At 47.0% G+C, this 10,850-nt stretch overlaps 1 protein-coding gene across 1 annotated transcript in view; it reads left to right on the plus strand.

Moving 5' to 3' along the window:
• Nucleotides 1-5,179: 5,179 nt before the first annotated feature.
• The window catches only part of cavin2b (caveolae associated protein 2b), a 16,787-nt gene continuing 11,116 nt past the window's right edge, over nucleotides 5,180-10,850 (plus strand). The window contains exons 1-2 of the mRNA XM_071330425.1: nucleotides 5,180-6,052; nucleotides 6,166-6,267. Coding sequence (XP_071186526.1) covers nucleotides 5,606-6,052; nucleotides 6,166-6,267 — 549 coding nt within the window. The 5' untranslated portion in view covers nucleotides 5,180-5,605. The remainder of the gene's footprint in view (nucleotides 6,053-6,165; nucleotides 6,268-10,850) is intronic.

The following is a 10,850-nucleotide window of genomic DNA, read 5'->3' on the forward strand; positions in this document are numbered from 1 at the left end:
TGTTTGTGCTGTGAGTCAGTGTGTGTGTGTGTGTGTGTGTGTGTGTGTGTGTGTGTGTGTGTGTGTGTGTGTGTGTGTGTGTGTGTGTGTGTGTGTGTGTGTGTGTGTGTGTGTGTGTGTGTGTGTTACATTGTTTGTGCTGTGAATCAGTGTGTGTGTGTTACATTGTTTGTGCCATGAATCAGTGTGCGTGTTTCTTTGTGTGTGTGTGTAGGGCGAGGTTAGAGGATAGGGTCTCTTCCGTTCTCATCAGGCCATGTTTCCATAGTGTACACACACAACACACATACACACACACACACACCACCTAATGACTGGTGTCCCAATGACTGTATTGTTATATGAAACCTCCATGATGTCACCTCTCCCTTCCTTTCCCTCAGGCGACCGGACTTTATGTGTGTGTGTGTGTGTGTGTGTGTGTGTGTGTGTGTGTGTGTGTGTGTGTGTGTGTGTGTGTGTGTGTGTGTGTGTGTGTGTGTGTGTGTGTGTGTGTGTGTGTGTGTGTGTGTGTGTGTGTGTGTATTGATGTGTCAGGTGTTGGTGTGGTGTGTCTGAGCTGCACTGACTCAATCTGACCAATAGATGGTAGTATTTTCCTCTGGTCTAAACCAAATGGTCTGTTTCTTCAGATTATCTTTTAAAATTTTATTTCACCTTTATTTAACCAGGTAGGCAAGTTGAGAACAAGTTCTCATTTACAATTGTGACCTAGCCAAGATAAAGCAAAGCAGTTCGACACAACACAGAGTTACACATGGAGTAAAACATGGAGTAAAACAAACATACAGTCAATAATTCGGTAGAAAAATAAGTCTATATACAATATGAGCAAGTGAGGTGAGATAAGGGAGGTAAACGCAAAAAAAAAGGCCATGGTGGCGAAGTAAATACAATATAGCAAGTAAAACACTGGAATGGTTGATTTGCAGTGGAAGAATGTGCAAAGTAGAGATAGAAATAATGGGGTGCAAAGGAGCAAAATAAATAAATGAATAAATACAGTAGGGGGAGAGGTAGTTGTTTGGGCTAAATTATAGATGGGCTATGTACAGGTGCAGTAATCTGTGAGCTGCTCTGACAGCTGGTGCTTAAAACTAGTGAGGGAGATAAGTGTTTCCAGTTTCAGAGATTTTTGTAGTTCATTCCAGTCATTGGCAGCAGAGAACTGGAAGGAGAGGCGGCCAAAGGAAGAATTGGTTTTGGGGGTGACCAGAGAGATATACCTGCTGGAGCGCGTGCTACAGGTGGGTGCTGCTATGGTAACCAGCGAGCTGAGATAAGGGGGGACTTTACCTAGCAGGGTCTTGTAGATGACCTGGAGCCAGTGGGTTTGGCGACGAGTATGAAGCGAGGGCCAGCCAACGAGAGCGTACAGGTCGCAGTGGTGGGTAGTATATGGGGCTTTGGTGACAAAACAGATGGCACTGTGATAGACTGCATCCAATTTATTGAGTAGGGTATTGGAGGCTATTTTGTAAATGACATCGCCGAAGTCGAGGATCGGTAGGATGGTCAGTTTTACAAGGGTATGTTTGGCAGCATGAGTGAAGGATGCTTTGTTGCGGAATAGGAAGCCAATTCTAGATTTAACTTTGGATTGGAGATGTTTGATGTGAGTCTGGAAGGAGAGTTTACAGTCTAACCAGACACCTAGGTATTTGTAGTTGTCCACATATTCTAAGTCAGAACCGTCCAGAGTGGTGATGTTGGACGGGCGGGCAGGTGCAGGTAGCGATCGATTGAAGAGCATGCATTTAGTTTTACTTGTATTTAAGAGCAATTGGAGGCCACGGAAGGAGAGTTGTATGGCATTGAAGCTCGTCTGGAGGGTTGTTAACACAGTGTCCAAAGAAGGGCCAGAAGTATACAGAATGGTGTCGTCTGCGTAGAGGTGGATCAGAGACTCACCAGCAGCAAGAGCGACATCATTGATGTATACAGAGAAGAGAGTCGGTCCAAGAATTGAACCCTGTGGCACCCCCATAGAGACTGCCAGAGGCCTGGACAACAGGCCCTCCGATTTGACACACTGAACTCTATCAGAGAAGTAGTTGGTGAACCAGGCGAGGCAATCATTTGAGAAACCAAGGCTATCGTGTCTGCCGATGAGGATGTGGTGATTGACAGAGTCGAAAGCCTTGGCCAGGTCAATGAATACGGCTGGACAGTATTGTTTCTTATCGATGGCGGTTAGGATATCATTTAGGACCTTGAGCGTGGCTGAGGTACACCCATGACCAGCTCTGAAACCAGATTGCATAGTGGAGAAGGTATGGTGGGATTCGAAATGGTCGGTAATCTGTTTGTTGACTTGGCTTTCGAAGACCTTAGAAAGGCAGGGTAGGATAGATATAGGTCTGTAGCAGTTTGGGTCAAGAGTGTCCCCCCCTTTGAAGAGGGGGATGACCGCAGCTGCTTTCCAATCTTTGGGAATCTCAGATGACACGAAAGAGAGGTTGAACAGGCTAGTAATAGGGGTTGCAACAATTTAGGCAGATCATTTTAGAAAGAAAGGGTCCAGATTGTCTAGCCCGGCTGATTTGTAGGGGTCCAGATTTTGCAGCTCTTTCAGAACATCAGCTGACTGGATTTGGGAGAAGGAGAAATGGGGAAGGCTTGGGCGAGTTGCTGTGGGGGGTGCAGTGTTGTTGACCGGGGTAGGGCTATCCTGGTGGAAAGCATGGCCAGCCGTAGAAAAATGCTTATTGAAATTCTTAATTATAGTGGATTTATTGGTGGTGACAGTGTTTCCTGTCCTCAGTGCAGTAGGCAGCTGGGAGGGGGTGTTCTTATTCTCCATGGACTTTACAGTGTCCCAGAACTTTTTTGAGTTTGTGTTGCAGGAAGCAAATTTCTGCTTGAAAAAGCTAGCCTTGGCTTTTCTAACTGCCTGTGTATATTGGTTTCTAGCTTCCCTGAAAAGTTGCATATCACGGGGGCTGTTCGATGCTAATGCAGAACGCCATAGGATGTTTTTGTGTTGGTTAAGGGCAGTCAGGTCTGGAGAGAACCAAGTGCTATATCTGTTCCTGGTTCTAAATTTCTTGAATGGGGCATGCTTATTTAAGATGGTGGGAAGGCATTTTTTTTTTTAAATAACCAGGCATCCTCTACTGACAGGATGAGATCAATATCCTTCCAGGATACCCCGGCCAGGTCGATTAGAAGATCAAGATCAAATCAAATTAAATCAGATTGTATTGGTCACATACAAGTGTTTAGCAGATGTTGTTGTGGGTGTAGCGAAATGCTTGTATGAAAAAAAGCAGGATCAAGGAGTTAGCCTGCTAAATTTCCTAAATATATACATATATACATTACCAGTCAAACGTTTAGACACACCTACTCATTCCAGGGTTTTTCCTCCCCTCCTTCCCTGCTTCCCTCCTCCCCTCCTTCCCTCCTCCCCTCATTCCCTCCTTCCCTGCTTCCCTCCTCCCCTCCTTCCCTCCTCCCCTCCTTCCCTCCTTCCCTGCTTCCCTCCTCCCCTCCTTCCCTGCTTCCCTCCTCTCTTCCTCCCCTCCTTCCCTCCTCTCTTCCTCCCCTCCTTCCCTGCTTCCCTCCTCCCCTCCTTCCCTCCTCCCCTCATTCCCTCCTTCCCTGCTTCCCTCCTCCCCTGCTTCCCTCCTCCCCTCCTCCCCTCCTTCCCTGCTTCCCTCCTCCCCTCCTTCCCTGCTTCCCTCCTCTCTTCCTCCCCTCCTTCCCTCCTCCCCTCCTTCCCACCTCTCTTCCTTCCCTCCTTCCCTCCTTCCCGCCTCTCTTCCTCCCCTCCTTCCCTGCTTCCCTCCTTCCCTCCTCCCCTCCTTCCCTGCTTCCCTCCTCTCTTCCTTCCCTCCTTCCCTCCTTTCCTCCTCTCTTCCTCCACATGCTCACACTCACAAGCACTGCCACATGTCCCATTACCAGCAGTAAGGTCACTCCAGTGTAAGTGGTGCAGGTGTGTGTGTGTTACATTGTTTGTGCTGTGAATCAGTGTGTGTGTGTTACGTTGTTTGTGCCGTGAATCAGCTTGTGTGTGTTACATTGTTTATGCTGTGAGTCAGTGTGTGTGTGTGTGTGTGTGTGTGTGTGTGTGTGTGTGTGTGTGTGTGTGTGTGTGTGTGTGTGTGTGTGTGTGTGTTACATTGTTTGTGCTGTGAATCAGTGTGTGTGTGTTACATTGTTTGTGCCATGAATCAGTGTGCGTGTTTCTTTGTGTGTGTGTGTAGGGCGAGGTTAGAGGATAGGGTCTCTTCCGTTCTCATCAGGCCATGTTTCCATAGTGTACACACACAACACACATACACACACACACACACCACCTAATGACTGGTGTCCCAATGACTGTATTGTTATATGAAACCTCCATGATGTCACCTCTCCCTTCCTTTCCCTCAGGCGACCGGACTTTATGTGTGTGTGTGTGTGTGTGTGTGTGTGTGTGTGTGTGTGTGTGTGTGTGTGTGTGTGTGTGTGTGTGTGTGTGTGTGTGTGTGTGTGTGTGTGTGTGTGTGTGTGCGTGTGTGTGCGTGCGTGTGTGCGTGTGTTCCCTGTCTCTCTTACAGGGGTCATGTCATCCCACATGCGACAGAGAACTCCCTCTCTTCTTTCTGTCTACTGTTCTGTTGTTTTTCCATCTGAAACGTGTGGAACAATACATGGTTGTAATACAGTACCGCTGAGAGAGATATTCTACTCTTTTCCGTTGGGATCTTTCAGTTTTTTGTGCTTTGAGGCGTTCTGAACTGGACATAAGACATAAACACACTCAGAGAGAAAGACTCACGTCAGGAAACGACTCACGTCATACACACCTCTCTCCCTCTTCTCTTTCTCTCTGTGTTTGTGAAGGGTGCAGGGCCATGTTTGAACAGTGAAGTCATCAGTGAACCGCCCCCTTTCTGCCCCTGCTACCCCAACTCAGAGAGAGAGAGAGAGAGAGAGAGAGAGAGAGAGAGAGATTGTGAGGAGAGAACGAGAGAGAGAGAGAGAGAGTGTGAGAGAGGGAGAGGGAGAGAGAGAGAGTGTGAGAGAGGGAGAGATGCTTCACTGGACAGAGAAACTGAATGTGTTTTTACTGAAGAGAGAGTCATGAGTAACAAACATAATTGTGCTGGGCAGGTCTAGTTGCCGTGGTGAAAGGCTCCTCCCCTTTGGGTGTGGGAGAGATTTTAAGCTCTGTGGCAAAAACACTGCTGCTCTTCTGACTCAGAAAAACGAGAGAGAGACTGAGAGAGAGAGAGATAGATAGAGAGAGAAAGAGAGGGAGAGAGAGAGAGATAGAGAGAGAGAGAGAGAGAGAGAGAGAGAGAGAGAGAGAGAGAGAGAGAGAGAGAGAGAGAGAGAGAGAGAGAGAGAGAGAGAGAGAGAGAGAGAGAGAGAGCGAGAGAGAGGCTGACTGAGGAAAGGAAAAGGGGTGGGGTCGGCAGAGGGTGAATGCAGGAAAGTTTTGCTTCGTAGCAACAAGTTGGAGAAACTCAGCAAACTGTGCAACAAAATCCTCAGCCAGCTCGACAGCAAAGCAAACAGCGTGGGACTGAACACACACTCCCACTCCCACACAGGTTGAGGAGAGAGAGCAGAGCTTTATTCCACGGTGTGTGTGTTAGCTAGCACGTTAGCAATGTGTGAGGACGCAGTCCAAGCAGAGAGGAACAGCATGGTGAGCAGCACCCACGAGAGCCAGGACCTGATGGTCCCCAGCCCCGATCAACCCTCCCCCAGTCACAGCCTCTCCCAGCTGGGCACAGGAGCTCTAAGCCCAGCCTCCGAATCTGGAGCTCCTGGAGGAACCACCACCAAGGAGGGGCCACTAAGCCCAACACTGACCCCAGGGACGGGCCCGGTTAACGCCATCACGGTGCTGACCCTCCTGGACAAACTGGTCAACATGCTGGACACGGTGCAGGAGAACCAGCACAAGATGGAGGAGCGTCAGGTGGAGATGGAGGGAGCGGTGATGGGGATCCAGGCAGACATGACCAAGCTGTCCAAGAGCCACACACACACCGCCAACACCGTCAGCAAGCTGCTGGACAAGAGCCGCAAGGTGTCCGTCACTATGAAGGAGGTGAGTGGAAGATGGGTTAGTTAGGGATGGACGGGTGGATGGGTGGGAAGAGACAGACAGACAGATCCATAGATAGATTGTATAGTGTTTGTCTGATCACTGTATGTCTCCAGGTGCGCGACAGGATGGAGCGACAGGCTGGACAGGTGAAGAAGCTGGAGGCAAACCACGCCCACCTGCTCAAGAGGGACAACTTCAAAGTGCTCATATTCCAGGTGACACGTGTGTGTGTGTGTGTGTGTGTGTGTGTGTGTGTGTGTGTGTGTGTGTGTGTGTGTGTGTGTGTGTGTGTGTGTGTGTGTGTGTGTGTGTGTGTGTGTGTGTGTGTGTGTGTGTGTGTGTGTGTGTGTGTGTGTGTGTGTGTGGTGTGTGTGTGTGTGTGTGTGTGTGTGTGTGTGTGTGTGTGTGTGTGTGTGTGTGTGCGCGCGCGCGCGCGTGTGTGTGTGTGTGTGTGCGCGTGTGTGCGTGCGTGCGTGCGTCTGCCCAAGAGGGACAACTTCAAAGTGGCCATCGTCAAGAGTAGAAAATGGATGGGCGTGGGGGATTCTCAGGGGTATTGAGGGGTCAAAGGTTATTGTTGGGGGCGGGGTGTGGTACTGTAGAGCAGCGGTCACCAACCGGTCGATCTTCAAGGCCTTCCTAGTCGATCATGAAACATTTCTGTAGAAAAGCGGTAGGTGCACTTCATTCAGAAGCCCTGCGCACCGGGTGGGAAAGTGGTCCCATTTTGAACCATTTAATGAAAAGACAAACTTCGCCCACCCGAGATCTGTGGCTAAATCGAGTGTGCTTACTGCGCTGTTCAATCAGATAGCTCAAATCACTGTGACTACAGCTTCCACCACCAATGCCACAGCAAAGTTTGATACTAGTCAATGTAAGATTTTCAAACTTTTAAGACAATGCCCAGAGAGACTTTCAGAGAATACAGCAAAGAGCTGCTGTTGTTATGACTGGGTTTTTATTCAACACTACTACAAAACATGATTTTCCCTACTTCCACTGGTGCTGCAGCTGCAATGAACGAGTAGCCAAGTGAATCGATAGCCCGGCGTTTTTATTATTATTAGCAACTCTTCATGTCTATTTTAATATCAAGGAATATTACACTTTCTCTGGTCATAGGAACAACATGAATTTGTTGGCAGATGTGGTGTGACTCGAGTTTCGCCATCAGGTGGAAGACAGTGTCCCCTCTCTCTGGTCAGACTCACTGGAGGAAAAGAAGGAGAGAGCAGGGACCGTGAGAGGCTGCTGCTCCCTTCCTCCCTCCCTCCCCCCCTCCCTCCCTCCCCTGAGACTAACGCCATGTTCAAAACAACTAGGAACTGGGAAATCTCAGACTTCCGACTTCAGTACGTCTCAGACTTCTGTCTTACCTGAAATCTGTTTAACCTAATCTCAGACATCCGACTTCACAACTGGGAACTCAGAATAAATGAGATCCGAATGGGGAAAATAGCTTTGAACGGTCATCCAACTCAGAATTCCAACTGGGAAACTTGGGCATCTTTCTAGAGCCCTGACTTTCCCACCTGAAGATGACGTCATGATTTGACCTCGTTTTTTTAAGAATCCCAAGTTGTCTTGAGAGCACCATGACAGATAGAGGTCCCATCACTCCAGTCAAATAAAAAAGCAAATTATTTGCAAATTATTTCAATTTATGCTCAGCTGTGCCTCGCAAGTGCTACACCAATTTAACTATTTTGTTATCAAAGCTTGAATTTTGAAATATAATATGGTCTGAGAATTACAATATTGGCAGGCCAGGCATATAGTCAATATGCTGTGATAATGTATCAGGCCAGGAATATAGTCAATATGCTGTGATAATGTATCAGGCCAGACATATATCCAATATGCTGTGATAATGTATCAGGCCAGGCATATATCCAACATGTTTTGATAATGTATCAGGCCAGGAATATATCCAATATGCTGTGATAATGTATCAGGCCAGGAATATATCCAATATGCTGTGATAATGTATCAGGCCAGACATATATCCAATATGCTGTGATAATGTATCAGGCCAGACATATATCCAATATGCTGTGATAATGTATCAGGTCAGGAATATATCCAATATGCTGTGATAATGTATCAGGCCAGGAATATATCCAATATGCTGTGATAATGTATCAGGCCAGGAATATATCCAATATGCTGTGATAATGTATCAGGCCAGGAATATATCCAATATGCTGTGATAATGTATCAGGCCAGGAATATATCCAATATGCTGTGATAATGTATCAGGCCTACTGCACAAACCTTATTCATACAGAACAGTTTTATTAGGTTAATATTTTAAAAAATTAAAAATCTGAGTGGTAGATCTGGGCTTGCATTTGGACTGAGAAAGTGATCTTGATTCAGAAAAGGTTGGTGCCCACTGCTTTATAGCATGAGGCTCTGTGATTGAGTTTCCACTCCTATCAGCCTGCAGGATAGTCGGCTGAAAATGACAAGATTAAAACAAGGAGACAACGGAGGGGGAGAGGGGATCTGTCATGTCTTGTGACACTGAGACGGATTCTGTTATCAATAACACACTAGCATTCTAATGGAGGGTGGGGTTGCTCAGTCGGCCCTTTGTGTGTGAGTTTGTGAGATCCTGTATCCTGTGTGTGTGTGTGTGTGTGTGTGTGTGTGTGTGTGTGTGTGTGTGTGTGTGTGTGTGTGTGTGTGTGTGTGTGTGTGTGTGTGTGTGTGTGTGTGTGTGTGTGTGTGTGTGTGTGTGTGTGTGTGTGTGTGTGTGTGTGTGTGTGTGTGTTTGTGTGTGTGTGTGTGTGTGTGTGTGTGTGTGTGTGTTTCTCTTATTGTGTGTGTTTGTATTTCGGAGCCCAGACTCAATTCTTCCATGAACATAAAGAGAGAGAGAGAGAGGGAGAGAGAGAGAGAGAGAGAGAGAGAGAGAGAGAGAGAGAGAGAGAGAGAGAGAGAGAGAGAGAGAGAGAGAGAGGGAGAGAGATACATTTTGTCTAACTCACGCATGGCGTTTCAGTCTAAACTTTGGAAACAACTTCAAAACTGTTTTGCAAGGGAAACCCTCGCTGAAGCGGGAAAGCCTGTCTGATTCACCACTGAACAGTGTGTTTGTGTGACTGTGGCCGTGGCAGGGTGGGGCTGCAGAAGGGAAGAGAGCAGGGAACAAGTGAGGAACTAACGGTCGGAGCTAGATATAGAGGTCTGGAAGTGTGTGTGTTAGGGGTTTGGTCTCTTGCTCAGCCAAAGGAAAGTCACACTGTTAAGAGTGTGAGTGAGACTTCTAGCACAATGGAGGGTTTTAATGTTACATTTTTTGTACTTACACGCATAGAGACATAGGCATGTGCACACACACACACACACACACACACACACACACACACACACACACACACACACACACACACACACACACACACACACACACACACACACACACACACACACACACACACACACACACACTGGTCTTGCATAAACAGCACCTTTGGAACAGATATACACATTCCTTCACTTTAGCAACTCTCTCTCACTCTCTCCCTCTTTCTCTCTCTCTTTCTCTGTCTCTCACACTCAACCCCTCTCCCTCTGTCTCTCTCATCTACCCTCCCTCCCTCCCTCCCACTCCCTCCTCTGTTATTAATAGAATAGACTAGAGGCTATGATAACCTCCGGCAGCATCTGTGTTATGAATGTTTGAGTGTCTCCTACAGTACAATGAGCCATCAGTCACTAATAGTGTTCTTCCAACAGTCTAGTAAACTCAGTCTGGTAAACTCAGTCTGGTAACTCAGTCTGGTAAACTCAGTCTAGTAAACTCAGTATGGTAAACTCAGTATGGTAAACTCAGTCTGGTAAACTCAGTATGGTAAACTCAGTATGGTAAACTCAGTCTGGTAAACTCAGTATGGTAAACTCAGTCTAGTAACTCAGTCTGGTAAACTCAGTCTAGTAAACTCAGTATGGTAAACTCAGTCTGGTAACTCAGTCTGGTAAACTCAGTCTAGTAAACTCAGTATGGTAAACTCAGTATGGTAAACTCAGTATGGTAAACTCAGTCTGGTAAACTCAGTCTAGTAAACTCAGTATGGTAAACTCAGTCTAGTAACTCAGTCTGGTAAACTCAGTCTGGTAAACTCAGTATGGTAAACTCAGTATGGTAAACTCAGTCTAGTAACTCAGTCTGGTAAACTCAGTCTAGTAAACTCAGTATGGTAAACTCAGTCTGGTAAACTCAGTCTGGTAAACTCAGTCTGGTAAACTCAGTCTGGTAAACTCAGTCTGGTAAACTCAGTCTGGTAAACTCAGTCTAGTAACTCAGTCTGGTAAACTCAGTCTAGTAAACTCAGTCTGGTAAACTCAGTCTAGTAACTCAGTCTGGTAAACTCAGTCTAGTAACTCAGTCTGGTAAACTCAGTCTAGTAAACTCAGTCTGGTAAACTCAGTCTAGTAAGTCAGTCTGGTAAACTCAGTCTAGTAAACTCAGTATGGTAAACTCAGTCTGGTAAACTCAGTCTGGTAAACTCAGTCTAGTAAACTCAAGTTATTCTACTTAGTGCTCTCTTTCTCTCTGTCTCTCCTCCTTTTCTCTCTCCCTCTCTCTCTCTTTCCCCCTCTCCCCTTATCTCTCCCACTCTCTTTCCCCCTCTCTCTCCCTCTCTCTTTCTTTCCCCCTCTCCCCCTATCTCTCCCACTTTCTTTCCCCCTCTCTCTCTCTTTCCCCCTCTCCCCCTATCTCTCCCCCTCTCTCTCTCCCTCTCTCTCTCTTTCCCCCTCTCCCCCTATCTCTCCCACCCTCTTTCCC

Source organism: Salvelinus alpinus, chromosome 10 (assembly GCF_045679555.1).
Source record: "Salvelinus alpinus chromosome 10, SLU_Salpinus.1, whole genome shotgun sequence".
Taxonomy (NCBI): domain Eukaryota; kingdom Metazoa; phylum Chordata; class Actinopteri; order Salmoniformes; family Salmonidae; genus Salvelinus; species Salvelinus alpinus.